Raw genomic sequence first — 24,233 nt, 5'->3', positions numbered from 1 at the left:
GTATCTGTGGGTGTTGGTGCCCATAGGTGTGAGTTCACATGAGCTTTGGTACAAGAAGTCATTACTACTACAAAAAGTGGAATATTTTTTATTTAAGCTAAAGTAAATTTTTATAGAATCGTAGGATGGTTTGGGTTGGAAGCTTTAGCCCATCCAGTTCTACCCCCTGCCATGGGCAGGAACATCTCTCACCAGATCAGGCTGCTCAAAGCCCCATCCAGCCTGGCCTTGGACACCTCCAGGGATGGGGCAGCCACGATGTCTCCGGGCAACCTCAGTGCCTCACCACCCTCATCGTGAAGAATTTCTTCCAAATTGCTAGTCTAAATCTTCCCCCTTCGAATTTAAAGCCATTCCCTCTAATCCTGTCACTACGAGCCCTTGTGAAAAGTCCCTCCCCAGCTTTCTCGTATGCTCAGTTCCATCTAAGTAATTGTATTCTTTGAAAGTTAATCAGAATGTCCCTCTGACAGCATGTTTTCTTAGTGTTTTTCCAGATACTGTTCATTCTTTGGAAATGATGATGTCTCGTGTTGAGCATGATCTGTGCTGAACAACAGCCTTCTCCTGTAATCACCTGTTTATCTCAAACATGAGCTCAGACAGAGAGCTGGAGCCACCTCCAAATTAGCAAGAGATTTGACTGTTGTGAAGTTCATAATAACATTAAAATTAGTCCTTGGAAAGTAATAGAATATGCATGAGATTTCTTGGAAAATGTATCCCTATGCCTGTAAGTGGGAAATATATTCTGTAACCAGTTTTTACCTCGCTGCACATGACTGCTGGGGGTTGCTCCCTCGCATCGGGCTGAGGAGGGATGCTGGCTCCCTCACACCCCGGATCGACTCCCGGGGAGCTGGTTCCCGGCGTTTCGGGGGTGTGCGCCAGCTGACGCGCGTCTTCGCTCCCGCACGGAGCGCGTCCTCGTCCCCGCGCCGGCGTCCACGTCCACGCGCGGCGCCGCGTCCCCGGCACGGCGGCTGAGGGCGGGCAGGGCGTGAGCGGGGCTCCGGGCACGCGTGGATGCCGTGGGCGTGCGGGTGCATGGGGTGCGTGTGCGTGTGGGTGCGGGTGCGCGTCCCCCGCCCGCGCCGAGCCCCGCGACCTCTGCCGGGGTTCCCTGCCGTCCCTGCCCCGCGGGGAGGAGGAGGAGGAGGGGGGCTCCCCCGCCTCGCTGCCCCCCCCCGCCGCCGCCGCCGCCCCCCGCCGGCCCCCCGCCCTCCGCGCATCACCTGAAACCGCCGCGGTGTCGGGTTCGCGCTGGCGGCGCCGCGCTCCGCCGGGGGGGCACGGCCGGCCCGGGGGGAGGCGATGCCCCCCGGGGAGGGGAACACGGAGGGGACACCGCCTCGCGTCGCCGGGGTGAGCGGGGGGGGCCGCGGGGACACCCCCTGCCCCGCCCGTGACTCAGTTTCCCCCGTGTCCCCCGCGGTAAAGGAGGAGCTCGGGAGGGGGGGGAGCTGGGAGGACACCGCATCCCTCGCACCATGCAGCCCCGTGGGGAGATGCCTCCACCAGCCCCCACCGCGGGGGACACACAGGGCTCGCCCACCCTCGGCCGTGCCTCAGTTTCCCCCATGTCCCCCGCGTTAAATGGAGGAGCTGGAGGGGGGGGGCGCAGCGCATCCTTCGACCCACGCAGCCCCGTGGGGGGACGCCCCCTCCCACGTCCCTGATGTGGAGGACACGCGGGGCTTCCCCCCCCTCCCCGCTGCAAGCCCAGCCCCGCCGTATCTGGATTGGCAGCCGCCGCGCCCCATGGCCGCGCCGGTCCCGCAGGGGCGGCCAATCCCAGCGGATGGGAGGTGACACCGCCCGCCCCGGCATCTCCGTCCCCCCCGCACCGCCGGGTGTCTCTCTCGCAGGTGGCATCATGGGGACAGGTGAGGAGGGCAGGGGGCGGGGGGGGTGGCAGGGGCGTCCCAGGCGCCCCCTCGGGGAGCGGGCACAGCGGGTGATGCTGCGGGGATGGGCACGGCGGGGGGCGGGCAGGCGACGGGGACACCAGCGTGTCCCCCCGGCCGGGGACATCACTTATTTATTGAGGTCAGGCTGGGGCGAGCGGGGGACGAGCCGGGGGGGGCCGTGGTGGCGTTTCATCCACGCCTGGAAAATCCTCACGGGAACTGCCCCCGGGGCCATCAGCCCGTCCCCTGCCCCACGGTGTAAATCCGGAGGGGCTCCAGGGCCGGTGGGCAGGGCTCTCTCCTTCTCCTGCTGCCAAACCTCCCCGGGGAGGGGCTGGGGGTCAGGTCCTGCTCTCCGGCGTAAACTTGAGGTCCTCGCATCCCCTCTCTGGATCCTTTCTGGATTTGTGTGGTGAGGTAAAGCCCCTATTGTGCATTTATGCCACCAGCTAAAGCCTCTTTTTGCACCCCCTATTCTGCATTTATGCCACCAGCTAAAGCCCCTCTGCACCCCCTCTTTCAGATTTACGCTGCCAGGCAAAGTCCCTTTGCTCCCCAGCACCTTTGCAGCCTGTGCCTGCTGCCCCCATAGTGGGACCCAGGAGCCCTGCAGCAGTTTGGCCCCCAGGGTGCGATAGGATGGGAGGGCAGAGGGCTGGAAAGGGGGTCACGGAGCTCGTTGTCCTTCTAGGCTGTGCTGCTGCACCCAGGACCTGTCCTGCCAGCACCGAGCACCCACGCCAGCCAGCCCCGGCCTCGCACTGCTGAGAGGGAGCGGTGACCGAACCTGGGCATGTGCTGCTGGACTATGCCATGTCCCCCCCCGGCCGGCGGGCAGTGCCGGCACCTTGAGGACACAGCGAGCCCTGACAGGGACACCAGGACGCCGGGGTGCCCAGCGCCACCATGGCCCAGGGCTGGGATACAGCGCTGCCCGGGATGACGACGGGCAGCTGGTCACGGAGCTCCAGCAGCGAGGCCAGCCTGGCTCCCCACTGCCTCCTCAGCAAGCAGAGCCGCCTGCTCAATGGGACCACCCGGGGCAGCCGGGCCACCTCCCCCATGGGCCGCGTCATCCTCATCAATACCCCCATCGAAGGTGCGTGGGGTGCCCTCCCAGCCCTCTGCCCATATGCGTGGGCTCAGGGGGGCTGATGCCTGGGTTCCCCAGGTCTGGGGGCAGAGAGGGTTGTCCTGGAACTGGGGACATGCCCAGCAAGAGAGACACCTCCCCCCGGTCACTCGCACCCAGCCTGGGTGACACGTCCTGTCCCCCATCTCCACAGCCAGCAGCAACGAGAGTGATGTCATCAATGCCATCACGGTGGAGAAGAGCGTGGATGGCAAGCTGGGCTTCAGCGTCCGTGGCGGCTCCGAGCACGGGCTGGGCATCTTTGTCAGCAAGGTGGAGGAGGGCAGCGCTGCTGGTAAGTGGAATGGCATGAGGGACACAGAAGGGGACAGGCACGGGCCAGCAATACCCGCTTGGGAAGCTCTCAGTGACACAGAGGCGATGCAACACTTCATGGTGACAACCCATCATTTACTCCCTGCTGCCTCTGGCCATGGGACTTCCAGGCTGCCTATGAAGAAGGGCTTGGGATGGGAGTGGGCAGCTCTCTGCCAATGGCTCAGAGCTCCATCCCCAAGCCACAGTGAGGTGACAAGTCACCTGTGCCTGCCACAGCCTTGGTGCAGTTGCTGAGCATCCCCACCTCCATTCCCATGGGATTTGGATCAGGCTGGGGACACGTTTAGGGATAGGATGCCAAGTGTGGGCCGAGCATGGTGCCCAGCTGAGCTGTGTGCCCCTCACAGAGCAGGCCGGGCTGTGTGTGGGTGACAAGATCACAGAGGTGAACAGCGTGAGCCTGGAGAACATCACCATGAGCAGTGCCGTCAAAGTCCTCACTGGCAACAACCGCCTCCGCATGGTGGTCCGGCGGATGGGCCGTGTGCCGGGCATCAAGTTCTCCAAGGAGAAGACAGCGTGGTGAGCAGGGCATGCCCCATGCTGGCACCCCAAAGCCCAAACCTAAGGAGGGCCTGGTGGGGAGGCTTGGTGGTGGATGTTGAGGAGCAGGGAGAGTTCCAGAGCTGGGGAACCTCAAGGATGGGAGCAACAGAGATATCTGATCAAGGTGGGGAGAGCCCAGGTTGGGACACGGGATGGGACAGGAAGGTCTGGAGCAGGTGAGGTGGGTGCAAGCCCCATCCTCAGCATCCTCCATCCCTATCACTGTCTTCTGATGGGTGACACCAACGGCCTCATCCCACTGTTGGACGAGAGCTGGATCCCTGAGCCCCCCCAACACTGTGCCCATGCTCCAGGGTGGACGTGGTGAACAGACGCCTGGTGGTGGAGAAAAGTGGCTCGACGCCATCGGAGAGCGGCTCTGAGGATGGGGTGCGGCGCATTGTCCACCTGTACACCACCTCTGATGACTACTGCCTGGGCTTCAACATCCGTGGTGGCAGGGAATTTGGCCTTGGCATCTATGTTTCCAAGTATGGCTGCCCTGGGGGGCGCAGTGGGAATGCAGCTCCACAATCCCTGCTCTGCCCACATGGGCTTGGCACCCCCTCCCTGGATGAACCCCCTCACCCTCACAAATCTGGGGGCATCACCACCGTGGGTGGTGGGGAACGGGACCACTGAGCAGAGATGTGGGGCAGGAGCAAGGCTCTGGTGAACACTTCACTCCATCCTGCTCCCCTTTCCTTGCCACCTTAGGGTGGACCCTGGGGGGCTGGCGGAGCAGAACGGCATTCGGGTAGGAGACCAAGTCCTTGCAGCCAACGGAGTCAAGTTCGAAGACATAAGCCATAGCAAGGCCGTGGAAGTGCTCAAGGGGCAGACCCATATCATGTTAACCATCAAGGTACTCATGCTGTCCCCATGGGACCCCCGGGTGAGGGGGGGGGGGGGCAGTGTGTCCCTGCACTGGCACTGCCTCAGCTATGCTGGCACTGCCTCAGCTGTCCCGGCACCCGTGGGGCTGCTGTGACCACCGTCTGGTTGGGTTTCAGGCATGTGGGAGGGGACGGATGCATTATTCATGGCTGGCACCGGATCGGGTTCGCCCAGGGCAGCTGGCACGCACTGACCCCCACGTTCTCTCCCCCTGTGCCTAGGAGACCGGCCGATTCCCTGCCTACAAGGAGATGGTGGCCGAGTACTGCTGGCTCAGTCGCTGTAAGGGCGGTGCTGTGTGGGTACTGGCAGGCACAGCGGGCTGGGGCACAGCGGGACTGGGGCTCCGGCACAAGGGGCATCAGCCCCGGTGGGAAGGGAAAGGGTCCTTGTGCCATGGGGTCCTATGGCCTTGGAGGGGGCATGAAGGTCCTTGTGCCACGAGTGCATCCCCATAGTCCCCGTGGCCTCGCAGGGTCCCACCTGTCCGCTGTCCTTGGAGGGGACATGAAGAGCCCCATGCTGTGGCCAGTGGCCCTGCAGTCCCCATGGCCCTACGGGTCCCCATATATCCCCTGTCCTTGGGGGGGGGGGGGAGATGTGAAGCTCCCTGTGGCCCCACGGTATGTCACCCCGTGTCCTTGCCCTGCCTTTCCAGTGACCAACGGGCAGCTGCAGCAGCTCTCTCATGCCTCGGAGACCAGCTCCTCCGTCTCCTCCTACTCCTCTGGGCCAGTGCCAGGGGCTGTGAATGGGCTGGGAACAGCTGCCCCAGGACCCACCATCCACACTGTGGACGTGGCCATCTCCACGGAGGATGGGCCACGACGGAGCTGGGCGCGGGAGCGTGCAGAGAGGGCCATGCAGACTGAGCCGGCTGCCGAGGGTCTACCAGAGACACGGCGCACGGTGCGACCCCCCGAGCTGCTGCGGGACACCGCCATCCGGGACAAGGGTGCCCGCGAGCTCCCTGGCACCCACCCGCGCAGGACCTTCACCCACTCGCCCAAGACAGCACTGCTGCTGGCGCTGAGCCGGCCCCGGCAGCCCATCACGCGCTCCCAGAGCGACCTCACTGTCGCTGGTAGGCACCGAGGCACAGCCCCATGTGTAGGACTCAGCGCAGCCTGGGGTCCCCTTCCAACCCTGCACCCCCAGCCCTGGGCCTCTGGTACCTCATCCCCTGCCCTACATGAAGCATATCCTCCACCCCAGTGTCCCATAGGCGCTGCCCCACACGGGCACCTGGACCCTGCTCCTGGACATCCTATAGCTGAGTCCCTGTCTTCTACCCCAGCACCCTATAGCCCCCACCCAATGTGGACACCTGACCACCAGCCTGGGCCTCCTACAGCCGTGCGCAGCCGCAGTCCTGCCCTTGAGCTTTGCAGCGCATCTCCAAGCCCAGTCCCATCACCCCTTAAGAACCCCTGCACCCCACAGCAGGTCTCTCTTCCACTAAGTGCCCTCCCAGTAGTCCCCTCCTGGGTTCCCAGCCCAGGCCCCAGACACCACTTGCGGTGCCATCCCTGTCCCTCCACTCCAACCCCTGCGTCTGTCCCCAGAGGAGAAAAGGAAGAAGGAGAAGCCAGAGGGACAAGAAGCACGGGGAGCGAGGCCAGGTTTGCATCGGTCCAAGACCCTCGTCAACCTCTTCTTCAAGGGTGGCCGTGCCACCAGCCAGAGCTGGGTTCCCCCCAGCCAGGAGCCCCCAGCTTCCGAACGCCGTGCACGCGCCAAGTCCCCGGGGCGCTCTGATGGGGACAGAGGTATTGGATTGGGGAACAGGGTGGAGAGGGACCCAATCTGGGTTCAGTTCCCTGATTGGGAACTGCAGCCCCACTGTGGCAACCCTGGCATGAGGGAGGGGAGTGTCATGGGGAAGGGATCCTCCGTCGTGCAGTTTTGGTGACGGGTGGCAATGCTGCTGGCCCCCGTTCCTGGGTGCTCACCCCTCTCCATCTCCCTTGCAGTAGGTGCTGTGCAGAAGTTTGTCATCCGGAGCCTGAAGCGGGGTAACAGGGGTGCCCGTGTGCCCAGGGTGGGGGCTGTGGAGCAGGCTCTGCATGCGCCTGCTCCGTGCTGCATGTGTGTCCAGCTCTGGTGTGGATTGAGCTGGTGGGATGGGAGGCGTTGTGGGGTGCCCAGGGTGGTTCTTGCCCCGCTGGCCACCCCTCCTTGTTGTACCCCCCCAGAGAAAAGCCGGCGTGCCAGTATCCTGGGCCCTGCGGGCATCGCTGCCCTGCAGCCCAACGGCAGCGACCCCGAGGCTCGGCTCCCGCACATCCAGGACACCGCCGCACGCCTCCTCAGTCCTGACGAGGTGACAGCTGTGCTCCGCCACTGCTCCCGGGTATGACACCACAGGCAGGGTGCAGGGCAGTGCCGGTGCTCTGGGCTCATCCCCAGGGAGCTCCTGCATCCTGGGTGACACCATGACCAGTGCTAAGTGCCCATGTTAAGCTCTCAGAGGTAAACTGAGGCATGAGGGGGGCACCTCTCTACTGACACCCATCCCACACCCACAGTACCTGCATGAGGGCAGCGTGGAGGATTTGGTGCGGCCGCTGCTGGCCATCCTGGACCGGCCTGAGAAGGTCCTGCTGCTGCGGGATGTGAGGTGGGTGATGTCAGGGGTACCTCAATGCCATTTGGTGAGGTGGGATGGACCTTGTATGTGCCCTTCAGCCTTGCTCATGCTCTATGCTAGAGGTGGACACAACCTATTCCCCTCTCTTTGTCCTGGCAGGAGCGTGGTGGCCCCCACAGACTTGGGGCGGTTTGACAGCATGGTGATGCCTCTGGAGCTGGAAGCCTTCGACGCCCTGAAGAGCCGCTCAGGTAGAGCTCAGGTCCCCCGGGACCTTGTCTGGGGAGCAGCAGGCAGGGGTGGGCACAGCCCTGGGCAGGGTCACCGTTGTCTCTGTCTGCCTGCAGTGCGCTCGCCTGCTCTCCGCCCAGCCCACCATGACGTGCCCCCCAAGAGACACCTCATCACACCAGTGCCTGGTGAGTGCCCTTCCATGGGGCTCTGCCTGGCCCCTGGACTGCACCGGGGGCGGCAGGTGGAGGGGGTTACAGGGGCAATTTGGGGGAGGAGAAAGGGAGCTGTCTGGGTGCAGGGGGTCCCAGGGAAGAGGGGGGCTGGTGTCCCTGAGTGCTGAGAGGTCCTGAAGTAGCAGGAGGTGTAGACGCCGGGTCCAGAGGATCTCAAGGAGAACAATCTGGAGTCCTGGGAGAGAGATGGGGTGCCTGGGGGCTCTTGGTGTCAGAGATCCTAGGGAGGGGAACAGGAGTACCTAGGCTTCACTGGAGGAGGAAGATCTGGAGCACTTGGTGCCAGGAGAATTCCTGGGGGGTGGTGAGCCCCAGGGAGCAGATTTTTGGGGTCATGGGGGATCCCTGTGCTGTGAGGTCCCAGGGGGTCCCTGGGTGGTAGGGTCCCATGGAGCAGGGTTGTGGAGTCCTGGTGGGGTCTCTGGGTGGTGAATGTCCCATGGAGTGGGGTTGTGGAGTCCTAGTGGGATCTCTGGTGGTGGGAGTGCCCAGGGAGCAGGGCTGTGGGATTCCCAGGGGTCCCTGGGTGGTGGTGGGTCCAGAGGGAGCAGAGTGTGGGGTCCTGGTGGGATCCCTGAGCCCCTCTCGTTGCAGACTATCGGGGTGGGTTCCTGCTGAAGCCGGCAGGGGCCCCAGAGCTGGAGGAAGCTGGGGGGCTGCAGGCGAGCCCAGCCCGGCCGCGGGCCTCCCCCAGCCCCCGGCGGCTTCACCCCCGCACCTACACCCCACTCCCCGACGTGCCAGTGGATGCCTACGCCTGCGCCAGCCGCCCCCCACGTGCTGCCAGCCCCCGGCCCCCCAACTGGCTGCTGGCTGAGCCCCCATTGGCCGAGGGGCGTGGGCGCTCGCGCAGCCCCCGGCCCACCTGGCACAAGGAACTGCCTGGATCAGTGCCTGATGGAGGAGCTGAGGTTCTTGGGAAGCCCCGGCGAGCACGGTCCCCCCTTGCACCACTCTTTGGGGGGGCAGGGGGTGAGACAGCGGCGGGGACAGCCACCAATGGCCCTGGGGATGCTGGCAGGGAGGAAGAGGACGAGGAAGAGTACCGGCTGCTCACTGTTACCCTCTCTAAGCTGAAGCACTCGTTAGGTGCGTGGCACATGGGTGGGACCCCAGGGGTGGAGCGGGTTCCCTCCTTCTAGCACCAGCATCCACTGGGATGGAATGAGTGGGACCTAATGAGGCAAGGGGCACCCCACTTTGGGGACAGGGGACAAACCCTCTAGCACTGACCCTACCTACTTCTCCAAAACTAGATGTGGAAAAGAGGAACTGCCAGTGCCCTCGACCCTGTAGGACCTACCAAAACAGCAGCAGGGCAGGACAGAGGCATGGCTGCCCAGGGCCCCGGTGGGGGCCATGCCCAGGAGAGGGTGGGGGTCTCAGCCCACTTGGGTGCGAGGGTCTTGTGGCTCCTTTGCAGGGATCAGCATCTCTGGTGGCATCGAGTCCAGGGCACAGCCGGTGGTAAAGATCGAGAAGATCTTCCCTGGGGGAGCTGCCTTTCTCAGCGGTGTCCTCAAGGTATGTGGGAATCTTGGGGGGACCTAGTGCACCCCAGGGGATAGGCAGGCATCCAGACATCCCCACCCTGTGGTGCCACTGTGCACTGGCAGCTCCCTGGCACCACAGAAGCATCTGCATTTCACCCTGCTGCCTTCTCTCCTGGGGGCCAGGCTGGGCAGGAGCTGGTGTCAGTGGATGGGGAGAGTCTGCAGAATGTCACCCACCAGCGGGCTGTGGACATCATCCGCCAGGCCTACCGCAACAAAGCCAAGGAGCCCATGGAACTGGTGGTGCGGGTGGCCGGAGCACCCCCAGAATGATGCTGCACTCCCCTTTTAAGGAGCCATCCCATTCTCAGGAGGAGCTGGATGGCTCATTCCTGCATGGAGCTGTGGCCAGTCTCAGCCTAGCCAGAGGGCATGAGAGCCAGAGCTGCCCCACTGACATGGAGGAGCCACCTGCAGCAGGACCCAAAGCGGGAACAAGGCTGGGGACACAAGAGGGGGTTATGTGGCCCCTGACGCTGCTCTGGACACACAGACACAGCCCTGAAAAAACCCACAGCCAGGGGCTTGTTTTTAATCGGTGTTTCCGGGTGGTACACGGGCAAGCCGGGCTCTGGGAACAGGATACGACCGAAATAAAGTACAAAAATCCCCCCTGGAGCTGGGGTGACCAAGCCAGAGCTGGGCACAGCCAGGCTTTTCCTTTGGTTTGACCTCCCTGGGTGCCCAGCTGGGCCCCCCACCTCTGCTCACCCTGGGGCTGTCCCCAAGGTGTCCCCAGCTGGCACCCCTGGCACCACACCCCTCTCCCCTGGGCCAAGCAGGCTGGGCATCACAAGGGCCTGGGCCAGGCTGTTTTTGGGGGGATAAACAGAGGGATGCCAGGGGCAAGGGCATGGGAAAGGCACTGAGGGCAAACTGCCCCATGGCAGGGGTGAGGGGGCACAGACAGGCAGGGTGTGAGCTGGCAGACAGTGATATGTTTTGGTAGGTCCTACAAAAATAGAGTTATTTAAAATGGCACAGAAACAAATCCCCTGACAAACACACGAGGGGCAGGGACAGGGCACATGCCACCCCCTCTGGAAATGGCTGAGTGACAGTGTGAGCAGGGATGAGAGGGAGGGGACAAGCCAGCCCTCTCCCTGTCCAAGGTGACCCTGGCTGAAGCCAGCGCTGCTAATCCCCTGGGCGCTAAGAGGATCAATGGGAACCAGCTCTGGGCAGCCTTGGGGCTGAGAATTGGCACCCACCTGGCCCCATATCTTACGGGCACTCCCCGCTGCAGTGGGTGCCGATGCACCCTCATCCCCAACACCTCCATGCTGGGGAGGGGGCAGCGCCTGTGGTCCCTTCTGCCCCCTCCCACTACCAGCAGTCTCTGCAGAGCTGGGGAGAGCAGGGATTCCCCGCAGCCCCAGAGCTCCCAAAATCCCAAGGGCTGGAACCACTCCTCCTGCCCTCCGAGCATGGAGTGAGGGCAGGAAACATCTCAGATCTCGGTGGCCGTGATCTCCTCGAAGGGTGGGTCGGGGCCAGAGGGGTTGCAGGGCTCAGGTGGTGGGTCCTCACCCTGGAGCCGGAGATGCTGGAGCCGCTGCTCAAGCCGCCGGTTGCGGCGGTACATCTGGATATAACTATATTGCAGCTGCTTCTGGTAGCGGATGACCCGCTCCTTCTCACCCTGCCATGTGCTGCGCTCCTGCTCGAAGGCGTCCCGCTGCTCCTGCCCACGCCGCCGCTCCAGGGCCACCTCCGCCCGCAGACGCTCCAGCTGCCGCTGCAGTCCCACATTGCCCTGGGACTCCTCACTGGGTTGGGAGCAACCCTCGCCAGGTGGGGGGCACCCCTCACTGGGTGGCGGGCATCGCCCACGGGTGGCTTCCCGCAGCCCCGCCACCTCCTGCTCAAGCCGGCCAGCTTTGGCACGGAAGAGGTCGGCCTCGCTCTTGCGGCGCTGAAGTTCGTTGGCACAGACCTCCAGCTCCAGCGCCTTCAGGCGGGCGGCTTCCTGCAGCCCCTGTGCCCGCCGCTCGCCCACCTGCAGTTGTGCCCGTGCCTCCCGCAGCTGAGCCCGCAGCCCCAGCAGCTCAGCGCCTCGCTGCGCTAGCTCTGCCTGCGCCTCCTTCAGCTGCTGCTTCAGCAGTGAGATCTCCCCTGACTTCTGGCACACCTGCGGGGACAAGAGAGCTCAGGGCACCGGCCGGGACACTTTGCCCCACCCAGTGCCATCTGGCAACTCACCTCCCACTTGGTCTCCTCCAGTCGGGGTGCCAGCTCAGTGCGCTCGCGTTGGAAGGAGGCGCAGCGACGCTCCAGCAGCTCCCGCTCCTGCAGCAGCTGAGCAACGTCCTCCTGCAGCTGCTTCTTTTCCTGCTGCAGCTGCAGCACCTGAAGCTGCAGAACCTGCTGCCCTCGCTGTGCTGCCTGGGCCGCCTGCCGTGCCTGGGCCGCACAGCGCTGCCGCAGCCCCTCCAGCTCCTGCTCGCAGCGCCGGTGCTTCTCCTCATACACCTAGGTGGCCAGGAGGGACACATTGCGGGGCAGGACACAGTCACCCCCTGCCTCTACTGCCCTACCTGGGATAGACACTCCCTGCCCACAGGGATCGGGATGGTACATCCACACCAAGCAAATGACGGGTGCGATGAAGTGGTGGCCCCCTCCTCGTTCCCTCCATCCCTTGATGTGCTTGGTCCCCTCACATCAGCATCCCCAGAGTCTATAGGACTCCCCCAGTCCCACCAGCAGCAGGAAGAATCCACGGGTGCATCCAAAATAGGGCACCCCATGCCAAGGCACCCCAGTCATAGAATCACAGAATGGTTTGAATTGGAAGGGACCTTAAAGATCATCCAAGTCCAAGACCAGGAGTATTATTGCCCCCTCAGATCACACAAGGGTCCTCGACTACACAGGACCACCCACTAGTAGGGAAAACCCCCATTCCCAGGCCCACAGAAAACAGCATTCCCACACAAGGGTCTGTAGAGGGTCCCCAAAGGGGCTCCCCAGCCTCCCAACCAGGGAACATGTCCACACGAGGCACCCCGGGGAGGGAGACAGGAGCAGGACCGGGGGGGGGGGGGAGGGAGGGGATGGACACCAGGGGTATACCTGGCAGATGGCCACCTCGTTCTCATCCAGACTGTCACGCAGGAGCTGCAGCTCTGCCTCCCTCTCCCGCAGCTTGTCCTCCAGCTCCCGCACCAACATGGCCTCCTCGCCAGGCAGGGGCGAGCGCCCGCAGGAGCCACTCTCAGAGGAGGGCCGGCCGCGGCCACTCAGTGAGCCCGTGCTCTTGCTGGAGGACGAGCGCCCGCTGTCCGAGTTGGAGGGGCGGCAGCCCCCCAGGGCATCAGGGGGACCATGAGGGGTGGTGGGCAGGGTGCCCACCTCGGGGTGCTGGCTGCCACCCGTGCTGTAGGTGGGCAGGCTGGAGAGGGAGTTGCGTCCTGAGTCCGAGAGGGTGCTGGCACGGCAGCTCAGGGAGCCAGGCTTCTCGGCAACCAGCAGGTGGGTGAGGCTCACCTGGCTCTCCGAGAGCCCCGGACGCACACTCGGCTGGGTGCTCCGGAGCTTGGGTACCACTGGCTTGAAGGCCATGGGGCGGATCAGGGTCTTCTCCACGTTCTGCCAAGGGAAGAGGGGAGAGCTCCTGAAGGGCTGCCTGGAGCAGGTGACAGCAGGGTGGCCCCAGCCCCAATGCCTTTGTACCCCAAAGGAGACAAGGGCCGGCTGCTGCCCACACCAACCCCCTTCATGGGGTGACCTGGTGGGCTCCCATATGCAGCCTGGCATGAAGAAGGGGACATCAAAGGCATAGGACCACGACTTCCACAGGGACACCACAAACGTGGCTGTGTGGCCCCAGTTCACATGCCTGAGCCAACAACCCCAGCACGGCACAGGGAGCACAGCCAAGAAGCCAGCACACACACCCCCTGCTCCCACCCTACTCACCTCCTCCAGCTTGCCAGAGACAGGGACCAGCTTGGGAGGTGGTCCCCGGAGGAGATCGCTTGGGGCTTGGTCATCGTGGGGCTCATCCGAGTCACTGCATGGGCTGATGGGAGAGGAGGTGTCGAGCCAGTCGTTGCAGAAGCCCCCGTTGGCATAGGCGTGGGTGACACCAGGCATGGGTACACAGGGCTCCTCAGGGGATGGGGGGTCCCTGGGGGTCACCCGGAGCAGCCCCTCCTGCTTGCGGAAGGAGGTGGCAGGGAGCCCTCCATCGCAGGGCTCTCCAGCACGGTCATGGCAGGGCCGGCTGGGCAGGAGGCTGCCAACACTGCCCATGGTGGCAGAGGGCGAGCGGGCAGAGGCACGGAGCTGTGTGGCCCCCTCAGCGGCGGCCTCGAGGGGCACCGGCAGCGTCTGCACGATGGCCATGGCGGGGGGGCCCCCGGCGGGCAGGGGCACACGGGCAGCCTGCAGGCAAGGGAAAAAGGGCATCAGAGCCACTGGCACCACCAGGCACTGCGCCAGCTGCCAGTGTCCCCTGGTGGGCACAGCGGTATCCCCCGGGACCCCATTCCCAACCCCATGGGAACAGGCCAGCCTAAGTGGAAACATGCAGAAGGAGAGGCCAAATGAACCTGAATAAAACCAAATTAGGCAGGGGAGCAGCACCGGCACTGCCCCAGCAAGGCTCAGCACCCCAGGGGTGCCAGGGTTTGTGGGGTGCCAGTGTCACTATGGGGCAACAACGATGCGGTCCTGCCCCCACCGTGCCCCGGCATGACCCCACTGCGGGAAGCGTGCCAGGGCTGGAGGCGAATCTCGAGAGGCCCACGGAGAGCTAGCTCCCGGGCAGCCTGCCCACCTGCCTGCCCCACAGCGCCCACCAGTGCAGCCCCCACGGAGAGCAGGGGGCAGATCCACACACTGGCAACAGCCACCTCCCCTGCCCCACAGCCTCCACCACTCTGCAATGGCCCCACAGAGGATATCCCCTGCCCCCAGCCATCCACAGTGGGGTGCAGGGTCCCCTGGGGAGGTGCCAGCCTCTGCCCATCTGCTTGCCAAACCCTTGCTGCTTGGGGGGCCAGGCAGGGGGTCTCTCCCCTGACCCAGCCACTGGGGTTGGGGGGCTTGCTCCACCACGCAGCCCCCTCTGCTGTTGGGGCACCAGGTAGGCAGATTGGAGCTCACACAGTGCAGCACAGGGCAGGGGTCTCTGCCCCAGGCACCTTCTTCAACTGTGGGGGCAACAACCAGACAGGCGGTGGTCCAGGATGCAAGCACCAAGCTCTTTCCTAAGCCCAGCACATGGGTGCCCCTCAATCCTGCCCTGCATGGCCCCTCCAGCTGAGGAGGCTCCCCACCGCAGTCCCTCCTGCACCAACCCACACCACACGCCCACGTGATGGGAGCCAGCGACTGGCCAGATATGTCCCCCCTGCCCGCATGGTCTCGCCCGCCGAGCTGTCACCTGAAATTAATCCGCCTGCCAGCACCCGGGGCCGGGGGGGTGAGCAGGGGAGAGATGCCGGCGAGCCAGCCCCCCCGCCGCCATCGCCCCCACTGCCACGTGCCATCCCTGGGCACTGTGCCCGTGACACCCCCGGCTGGGAAGGTGGGTGACATCCTCCCGCCTCCGCTCACCTCGCCAGCCGCTGCCCATCCGTCCGGTCCACTCGGGCCCCTACACCACGAACACGGCTCTGCCGGCCCCTGGAGAGGGAAGGAGACAGAGGAAGGGGTCAGGGTGCCAAGTGGCAGCATGGTTCCCTGTGCCCTCCGCAGCCCCCCCAGCCATCAGAGCCACGGCAGGCAATGCCAGCGTGGCACAGGGGGTGGCAAGGGAGCCTGGCAGCAAGCACGCTGCTCCTAGCACCCATGGAGGACTGCTGTCACCCCAGAAGGTTTGGTGGGGACACTGGCCCCCCGTGGGGACCTCCCGCTGCTGGAGGCCCAGGAGCAGGGATCAGGCAGCAGGCAGGGACATGGGCCCCTTGTCCCAAAGGGACATCTTGGGAGCTGCAGCCAGCCAAGGTGCAGCACCTTCCCCCAGCGAAACCCCCCAGGGTTGGAGGGACACCCCTGGGGACAGCTGGGTCCCCACACAGCTACGGAGGGGACACTGCCACCGCTGGGCAGTGCACTCGGCACCTGGGCTGGGAGGCACTGGCAAGGGGCTTCATCTTCTCCCTTCTGCAAGCCCCTGCAGCCCCCGAGAGGGTCCTAGTGATGCTGAGGGGGGCAAAAGACCAGGATGCAGTGGAGGCAGCAGCCCAGACGGCCATCACAGCACCCTGTGAAACCTCCCTGCAGCTACCCAGTAAAACCAGTCAGCAGCTGGGGTGGCGTCACTGGACAGCTGCTCCGGCCAAAGCACAGCAAGGCCAAATCCCACCGTTCCAACCCTGAAATGGCAAGGGAAGACTAGGCTCCTCCTTAGCCAAACCCCCACCCATAGCTGCTGGGTGCTTCGGGCCCCTGGGAATTCCCACACCTCAAGGGCACCCCAGGGCCTCCCCCAGGGCAGGGGGAAGCAGCTCCTCATCTCTCCACACACACATGGCACGCGTGGGGCGGATGCCCCCATGCACAGCTGCGCCCTCCTTTAGCACCCCTGCACCCTGCGGCTCCCTGGATGATGCTGCCCGCCTCGTCCCCCCCCCACTCGCCCTTGCCCTCCCACCCATACCTCGGCTGCCCCACTGAGTCCTGCAGTACCCCATGGTGCCCCAAAGTGCCCCACAGAGCCCCCGTTTCTCTGCTACCCCATAACATCCCGAAGTGCCCTATGAGACTCCCAAAGTGTCACCCCTGGGCTTCTGTTGTCCCATAGCTCCCCTCAGGTGTCCCATGACACCCTCAAAGATGCCCCACAAAGACCCTGGGCCTCTGCTGCCCCACAACACTCCAAAATGTTCCATGGCACCCCCAAGTTTCGGCTGCCTTACAGCTCCCCCCAAGTGCCCCTAAAACACCCGAAGTGTCCCACAGAGCCCATGGGCCTCTGCTGCCCCACAGCTCCCCCCAAGTGCCCCAAGACACTCCAAAGTGCCCCACAGAATCCTTGATGCTCCACAGCTCTTTTATAGAGCCCCCAAAGTGCTCCAAAACGCCCTCAAAGTGCCCCCGGGTGCACCTCGGCCTGCCCTGCCTCACAGCATCCCCGGAGTGCCCCTAAAGCACCCCCAAAGTGCCCCACGAACCTATAAAGTGCCCCCACAGCACCCCTGGGCCTCTGCATCCCCCGGACACCCCCAAAGCGCCCCTCGAACGCCCCCAAAGCGCCCCACAGCTGCCGCTTCCCCCGCCCCCAGAGCTCGCCAGTTCCCTCCGAGGCGCCCCTCGGGGCCCCCGGCGCCGCCGGCCCCTCCGGCCCCGCACTCACCGCGGCCCCGCGCCGCCCTCCGCGCCGCGCCCCGCAGGACACGCCTCCGAACAGACCACGCCCCATCACAGACCACGCCCTGTAACAGACCACACCCCCCACGATACACCCCAATGCAGCCCACGCCCACTCGAGACCACGCCCCCGCCAAAGGCCACGCCTTTACCACGAACACAGCCCTAATATAGGTCTCCCCATACCCGCCCCTTCACATGCCCCGCCCCATTTAGGGCCACTCCCCCGAAGCCACGCCCCCACCACCTGCACCGCCCCTCAAAGGCCCCGCCCCAATCAGCCCACGGTCCATTCGCAAGCCCAGCCCAGCCCTAATACAGGCTACGCCCCCTTCCTAAGCCTCGCCCCAATCAACCCATGACCCATCATAAGCCCAGATAGAATGCAGGCCACACCCCTTCCAAAGACACCCACATATTAACCCACGCCTCTAGCTACAGGCTCCGCCCCTCAAGACCACGCCCTAACCCAAGAGCAATCCTACCATAGGCCACGCCCCTTCCCAAAGCCACGCCCATCAATCATAAGCACCGCCCCACCAAGGCCACCCCCATCAGACCACACCTCCACAAAGCACAGCCCTAATTCAGGCCACACCCCCATCAGTAGCACCGCCCCTAGAACCAGCCCAATCACACCATGTCCCCACAAAACCCCGCCCCCTCGAAGCCACTCCCCCTGGGGAAAGGGTCGGGGGGGTGGGGGGGCGTGGGCCCCCCTTGCCCCATGACGTCGATTCCAAGGGATTCCCGAAATGGGGAGAGTAGGGGGGGAAGCAGCAGCTCTCGGGAGCGATGGGGGGCGCTTTGAGAATGTCCTGGGGAAGCAGAAGCCCAGAGACTGCTTGGGGCACTTTGAGGGTGCTTTAGGGGCACTCAGGAGAGCTGTGGGGCAGAGCAGGCTCAGGGCTGGGCCACTTTGGTGTGTCGTGAGGCAACACCCTCCAATAATACACACCCCAAAGTTATTTGGGAAGTCCGGCACCCCATCAACGGGGCTGAGGGCTCTTCAACATTTCACACCACTACCACCCCCCGTCCCCTTCTGTGAGGTGTTGCAGCTGTTGCTCCCCAACCCCGACTCTCCAAGAGCCCTAAACTGGGGGAAAACAGAAAAATACCCCACCCCCCAAGCAGCCCTGGGAGCTGTGGGTGCCGCCCGGGGTCTGGGATCAGCTGAGACAGACCCCGCAGGCTCAGCTCCATCACCCGCTTCCAAGGTGGGATGGCTGTTTGGGAGATGGGCATCCTGGGCTTTCCCATCGCCCCATTTCCACCCCACAGCCCTGGGACAGCCCCCACACCCTGGGCCAGACCAGGAGGGAGCCAGAGGAGCCCCTTGGTCTGAGGGGAGACACCCACAGCCTCCATCCAAACCCTGACCCCGCGGTGCCTGGGGCCCGGCTCCCCTCCGCCACCCCATCCCCTTACCTGCATTTCCCTGTGACCCTCCTCCACCATCCCCCCAGCCTGCCCCGGGGGGGGGGCTCGCACTTGTGCTGACAGCACCCAAGGGTGCTCTCCAGGAGAGCCCAGGCACCCCGGAAACCCAGAGCTGGGTGTGTTCCACCCGCCCCAGCCCCTCATTATGGCTCAGGTTAAAACTATGCCCGGCATGGAGGCTGGCAACAATACGTGTGTCAGGGCCAGGGTGGGATGCTCCACATCCCCCCAGTCCTCTGGGGGCCACCCCTTCTTGACCAGGGTCCCCTGGTGACAGCAACAGCGGCACAGGAACGGCACTCTCATTTCTGCTTTAATAAAACTAGGAAAGAGAAAAAAACCAAAGGGATTGGACCAAGATCCAGCCGTGGATGTGTCCTACCACAGCGAGGACTGGCCAGGTCACAGTATTGGCTGCCCACAGCCCAGAGGGCACGGGGGTGGCTGCCCCAAAGCCTGGCAGGGCAAGGCCAGGCTGCTCCGCCTCATGGTTTCACTGCTGGTGATGGCCCTGAGAAGGGGCTCGGGGGTCCCTGAGCAAAGGGGCAGGCGCCAGGAGGACCCCAGCGCTGCTTTCAACCTGCCAGAGCAGTGACAGGTCTGGTGCCCACCCTCTCACCACATGCCACAGAGAGCACACAACCTCCCACGCTTTCCTCCATCACCTTCCACTTTCTGGCTCCATCTCAGCCAGGACAGGGACCAGAGACCCCCACCTGTGCTGGGGCAGTGGGTGCCCACCATGTGTCCCTCTATGCAGTCCCTCCCACCACTGATAGCCAAGGATTTTGGCTCCATTTTAGCCACAATTTCCATATCCAGAGATCCCCAAGTCCCAGGCTGCAGGTCACTGCCCCCTGTCACCCAGCCCATGCTGACTCCGCTCCCCCCGCTGTGCTCTGGCACTCAGCACCAGCATGGAGTGGCCAGGTTTTGACAAAGCACCTTTCCCTGGCCGCTCTTCTCCAGCTTGAGCCCATGTTTCCTCTCACGGTGGCCCTACACCTCAGAGGCACTGTGCTGGTGACCAAGAGGCTTGTTCGCGCAGGAGAAAGGGCCACCACGGTGTGTGGCTGCTGCTCCCAGTGGAGAAGGGCTGACACACCCCAGCCCCATGCTCCCAGTACCAGCCCTCCGCACTCCTGGCAGACTGAGGAAGAGACCTGTCAGGCTCACGGCTTCTTAGAGGTTCCCGAGCCTCCCTCTTGAGCTTTCTTGGCTGAAAGCGCCTTCTCGTCCTTCATCTTCTTCAGCTTCACCTTGCTTTTGCCAGAAGACGAGAACGTAAGCGAGGCCTTGTTGAAATCCAGAGGGAAGATGCCCACATCCCCGTCAAAGCGGTTCTTGGACACCTGCAAGAAGCGCTTCCCTGGCCCTGTCACCAGCTTACGGTCCTGCAGGATGAGGACATTGTCGGCTTCCTGGCTGGCCTGGGGGAGGAAAACATCTCCAGGAAGGTGCTGGGGATACAGCAGGAGCCACGGGGACTGGAGGTCATCACACGCTGCCTGCCTGGCTCATTTGAGCCCTGTTACAGGGCATCCTGGGCCATGGCAACTCCAGCACCTGCCCAACACCAACCCTTTGTCTTCCTTGGGATACTCCAGCCACCCCATCCCAGGGTTGGCAGGCTTGAGATGAATTGAAGCCAGAGCACATGGGGAAACAAGGGAGCACGGGAAGGGCAAGCACACTCACATAGCACCTCCTATCCAACTGCTGCAGGGTCATTCAGCATCACTGCAGAGATCGGAGCACTCAGAGAACCCATCCCTACACCTCCCTGACTCCTCCTTTAATTATCTCATACTACAACCCACTCACAGTCAATGAGCATTAATTAACTGTACCTAAAGCCCCAAGAGAGCTTTAGCTGCCAAAGGATTTGCTCCCTCTCTGCATCTCCCTAGCAAGGTCTGGCCAGATCGGCACTCCACACCTCACCAACAGTCCTGAGGAAATCCTGCCCCTCCCAGCACTTTTCAGGTCTCCAGGAAAGACACAGCGACGCAGGAATGGCTGCCCAAAGTGTCCCAGCCCCTCCCTGGGACAGGAAGGACCACCACAGCCCAGCTCACCTTGGCGGAGCCAAAGATGGAGGCTGTCTGCAGCTCCTTTTCATCATCCTCCTTGCGGGGATGGATGACCAGCGTGATGTGGCAGTTGTTGTCTGTAGAGAACTTGCGGAAAGAACCGACGATGTAGTCCTGGGCAGCGATCCTGTTGCAGCAGCGAGAATGAGGTCAGCGGCTGGTACCACAGGCAGAGCACCCTGGGGGTGTGGGCTCTCTCCTCCATGAGGCAGCCAGGCCCACACTGGCAAAGCAGTGAGGCACCAGAGGGATCACAGGTAACCGACTCACCCTTTCCCACCTCTTCCTCCCCAGGACAGTGATCACCCTTCAACGTAACAGGGCTGACAGACAGAACTAAAGGGGACATCCCTGTGGGTCCCCAGCCCCTGCCATGACAGCTGGGTAGCAGAGGAAGGAGGGGCGGCTCGAAGAAGGGCTACCTGTCCATAGAGAGGTGCTCGTGTCCCATCATGAACTGGAGGTTGTCGACGACCACGTGGGTGATGTCGTACATGTAAACAGCGTGCTGCATGGTGTCGATCACTGTCCTGGGCAGGAGAAGACTGGAATCAGCAGAGGCAGGGAGGGGGAGGCCAAGCCAGGCATGGAGACAGAGAGAGGCAGAGCTGGGAGGTACCAGGCTGGCTCCCACTTGACCCTGGGCATGTCCCACCTCCACATCTCCTTCATCACACAATGGGGGCAGCTACATCCCTGCAGGAAAGGGTGGCCAGATCAGGAGGACCCAGCTGCTGCTCACACAGGCCCTGCCCACCAACCCACTACCCCACCACTCCACTACTCCACCACCCCACCAGGACACTCAGGGTGTGTGCGTTTGCACGCAGGCACCACAGCACGTGGCGAACAAAAGGACCTGGAGGTACCCATCCTTCCTTCTCAGCAAACAGCAATGTTCTCACCAGGATACATCTTGCCAGGGCAGACGCTGGTTTTCAAGCGGCCACCTAGCATTGGGACAGGTTCCCTACCTTCATCCCCACTCCAGAAGGAGGCTGTCTCAGTACCCATGACAGCAGGGATACAGTTGGTTGAGTCACAGTCTCCATGTGCCAATCTTGGGACTTCAGCAGCCCCAGGGTGCCTCCTGCCAGCTCCAAATCCACAACCTACAGCAGGAGAAGAGCCCCAGCTCCCCACCACACTGAGAACAAAAGGTGTGGGACCATACTTGATGTTCTGCTGGCCGTGGAAGGTCATGAAATAGAGCGGGAGGTCCTCAAAGCGGTCAGCCCACTCGTCATACAGCTCCAGCTGGTCCTCCAGGCGCTGAGCAGCAAACTGCGTCAGCATGATCTTTGCCAGGCGGACGTTGTTGATCTCAAAGCTGCCCCACAGGGTGCACACCCCCTGCATGCACAGGTCCAGTGCGTACTCACTGATAAAGGTCGTCTTCCCGCTGCCTGTCGGGCCTGGTGCAAGGACATCAATGGGAAGCGTTAGCTGGGGGAGAAGATCTGACCAGTCCTGAATGCAACAGGGGTTCCACCTTGTTTAGAGGTGGAATCGCCAGGGAGCAAATTGAAAGCAGAGCACCCACAACCTTTCACCACAAAGCAGTGTCTCACGCCAGTCTGCGTGTCTGAGCACAAGAGTATCACCTCCAGCATCCAGCAGGTGCCTGTAGCGTGCAGGAAAGGGCTGGGTGACTGGGAGAGGGCACAGGGAGGGCTTAGAGGAGACAGCAGGCAGGAACAGGGGGAAAGGACATCCCAGGAGTCCCCGTGCTGCCCCAGCCACAGGGTGTGATAATCGATTTCCCCCTGCCACCATCTCTCTTAGGAGCTCTAGACCAGAAACCTTGTCAAGAAGGTGGTTCTGACTGTGCTTTTTCTTCCAAGAGAATTGTTTTCAGATCATAGCTGTTAGTAATTGCACGTAGGTAAAGCAACCCTTATAAAACTGAATATAGGACATAACAAGCTGAGGATTGCACCAGCGCGGCAATATCCTCCCGGCGAGCAACACCTGACCATATGAAACTGCCAGTTGCTTTAATTGCAGCCATGTTATCTATAAATATTTGAATAAACCTAAAACTATTAACTCTCATATAGCAAGTTTTAGTCAATATCTAGATGCTTAATAAAAAGTACATACATTGCTAATCCCAATATTTGACTAGTTTAACTCTTCACGTAAGGACCTCAGTGTGTACTTTTTCTCATCTCTTATTTTCAAACATCGCTTTGTGGACACTGGGCTGGTACTGCACGTGTACCTATTTTAAACAGTTTAAATAGCTGGGTGGAAGTAGGACAGTCAGGGAAGAGTCTGGTGACCCAGATCCGTCCCTGACAGCCTCAACTTTTACCAAGGAATAACCTCTCAGGGCAGCTGAGTTATGACACAAAGAGTCCTTCCTCATGCTAGTGCACCTGACCCCACCACACCCCGCATCCCAGCCTCTCATGCACCCCCACGACAGGCTCAGTCGAAGCCATGAGCAGAAAGGGAGCAGGAACACTTGTGAGGCATCACTCCTGGAAGGGTGAAGCCACCAAAGAGCTGCCTGCTCCCCCCACCCACCAGCCGTTGGCCCATTACCTGTGAAGACAGTGAGCTCCCCTCTGCGGTGCCCTTTGAGGAGCTTGTTGAGCTCAGGAAAGCGCGCCCACTTGACACCGGCCACCTGCTCGGTGTTGACCAGCTCCCCGAACACCTCCTCGCGCAGCTGCCGGAAGGAGACAATGGATTTGTGGCTGGCAGGCAGGGCAGTACGCAGGATCTTGGTGAGGTTCAGGCCCTGGTTCAGAGCCTCCAAGGGCCGGGGCTGCAGGTTGCCAGGGCGCACCAGGGAGCAGCGCTTAAGGTTCAGCTTCCGAGCAAAGAGCTTGGCAGCTTCCCAGGAGCGCAGGTCCTCACCAAGCCACAGCGTGATGCGTTTGAATTGCTCCAGGTAGGGGAGGAGGGTGGGAGGCAGGCAGGTAGCCCCCCGCGGCAGGGCCAGGCTGGCCACCCCTGTGGCTTGGTGCAGGGCCAGGGCATCCAGCTCCCACCCGGTTAAGACCAGCTCTGTGTCCCGGCGGCCAATCAGTGGCAGCCCAAAGAGGTTGTGATAGCAATCAAAGCGGGGTAAGGTCTCTTCCACGTAAACTGTTGCATCCCCCTTCTTCTCCACCCTCAGAAGCTTCAGGCCCTTCAGGGTTGCATCGCGGGGACTGAACCAGGGGAAGACAAGGGACTTCGCAGTCCTCAGATATCGCACCCCAAAACGCTTCAGGGTGGCGTCTGCCACCAGGGAGATGCCAAACATGGCCTTGGTCTTGTTGGTCTCATCCTCATCCAGCAGCTCCCAGAGAGGCAACGCCCGGTCCCAGATGCAGCGGGCATCTTCATGAGCCCGTTGTGCGTCCCCCTCCGGCTCCTCTGCGCTGGCAGGAGGAATGCCGCGGTGCTGCAGCTCTACGTTGGCCTGGAAGTCCTGCCAGGTGCCCTCGGCCAGGGTAGCCGTGCAGAGGAAGCTGCCTGTCGTTTTATCAATGAAAAGCGTGTACGGGGCACCGGCAGACGGCAGCTGGTCCTCCCGCCCGTTGGTGAAGAGGCTGGGGGTGTGCAGGCAGCTGTAGCCGTCGTGGAAGGGGATGCCCTGAGCACGCAGGTACTGCCGGATCTCGGTGATGGAGACGGAGGGCACGGGCCCCTCGGGGGAGGGCAACACGTCCTTCTTGTAGCGCCGCTGGGAGAGGCGGCCGGGCACTCCGGGGCTCAGGGAGGCTCCCTTGCTCCTTGCCCCGCCGCACAGCAGCGGCAGGAGGCGGCCGGCGGCTCTGCAGGGCCGCAGCGGCACCGCCGCCATCCCGCCCACACCCGCCCGCGACGGCCCCGCTCCGCATCGGCGGCGTCCACCGCGCTCCCCCCCGGCTCCTCGGGTCTCCCCGACCTCTCGCTCCCCCCCAGTTCCCTCGGCCCCTCGGGTCCACCCAGCCCCGCGCCCCTC

General features: G+C 63.0%; 3 protein-coding genes across 7 annotated transcripts; 1 reads left to right on the top strand and 2 right to left on the bottom strand.

Moving 5' to 3' along the window:
* The first annotated feature begins 1,445 nt into the window (after positions 1 to 1,445).
* Positions 1,446 to 9,707, top strand: PDZD7 (PDZ domain containing 7). Of its 3 annotated transcripts, XM_054070953.1 has the most exons (17): positions 1,447 to 1,886; positions 2,602 to 3,009; positions 3,197 to 3,337; positions 3,729 to 3,903; positions 4,242 to 4,418; positions 4,645 to 4,792; positions 5,046 to 5,106; positions 5,483 to 5,908; positions 6,390 to 6,593; positions 6,798 to 6,839; positions 7,020 to 7,177; positions 7,353 to 7,444; positions 7,574 to 7,665; positions 7,762 to 7,833; positions 8,476 to 8,970; positions 9,305 to 9,405; positions 9,558 to 9,707. In XM_054070953.1, exons 2-17 carry the CDS (start codon positions 2,817 to 2,819, stop codon positions 9,705 to 9,707), a joined length of 2,727 nt encoding a protein of 908 aa, XP_053926928.1. In that variant the 5' UTR covers positions 1,447 to 1,886; positions 2,602 to 2,816. The 3 variants fall into 3 exon arrangements, with proteins under 3 accessions (XP_053926927.1, XP_053926928.1, XP_053926929.1); XM_054070952.1 differs by having other exon boundaries at positions 1,446 to 1,886; positions 6,798 to 7,177; XM_054070954.1 differs by lacking the exon at positions 6,798 to 6,839 and having other exon boundaries at positions 1,448 to 1,886.
* A 1,176-nt stretch (positions 9,708 to 10,883) lies between these two features.
* On the bottom strand, positions 10,884 to 18,205 carry LZTS2 (leucine zipper tumor suppressor 2). Of its 3 annotated transcripts, none has more exons than XM_054070956.1 (6): positions 18,186 to 18,205; positions 15,000 to 15,068; positions 13,356 to 13,823; positions 12,510 to 13,025; positions 11,637 to 11,906; positions 10,884 to 11,565 (listed from the first exon to the last, which is right to left on the bottom strand). In XM_054070956.1, the coding sequence occupies exons 1-6, from the start codon at positions 18,189 to 18,191 to the stop codon at positions 10,885 to 10,887; spliced, it is 2,010 nt and encodes a 669-aa protein (XP_053926931.1). In that variant the 5' UTR covers positions 18,192 to 18,205; the 3' UTR covers position 10,884. The 3 variants fall into 3 exon arrangements, with proteins under 3 accessions (XP_053926931.1, XP_053926930.1, XP_053926933.1); XM_054070955.1 differs by lacking the exon at positions 18,186 to 18,205 and adding an exon at positions 16,741 to 16,822; XM_054070958.1 differs by lacking the exon at positions 18,186 to 18,205 and adding an exon at positions 15,507 to 15,970.
* A 297-nt stretch (positions 18,206 to 18,502) lies between these two features.
* Positions 18,503 to 24,159, bottom strand: TWNK (twinkle mtDNA helicase). Its single transcript, XM_054070959.1, has 5 exons — positions 22,841 to 24,159; positions 21,465 to 21,705; positions 20,713 to 20,820; positions 20,276 to 20,417; positions 18,503 to 19,591 (listed from the first exon to the last, which is right to left on the bottom strand). The coding sequence occupies exons 1-5, from the start codon at positions 24,090 to 24,092 to the stop codon at positions 19,370 to 19,372; spliced, it is 1,965 nt and encodes a 654-aa protein (XP_053926934.1). The 5' UTR covers positions 24,093 to 24,159; the 3' UTR covers positions 18,503 to 19,369.
* Positions 24,160 to 24,233: the final 74 nt, after the last annotated feature.

This window comes from Cuculus canorus, chromosome 7, assembly GCF_017976375.1.
Source record: "Cuculus canorus isolate bCucCan1 chromosome 7, bCucCan1.pri, whole genome shotgun sequence".
In the NCBI taxonomy this organism is placed as follows: domain Eukaryota; kingdom Metazoa; phylum Chordata; class Aves; order Cuculiformes; family Cuculidae; genus Cuculus; species Cuculus canorus.
The sequence above is the reverse complement of the archived record's forward strand: the minus strand, read 5'-3'. Positions and strand labels throughout refer to the sequence as shown.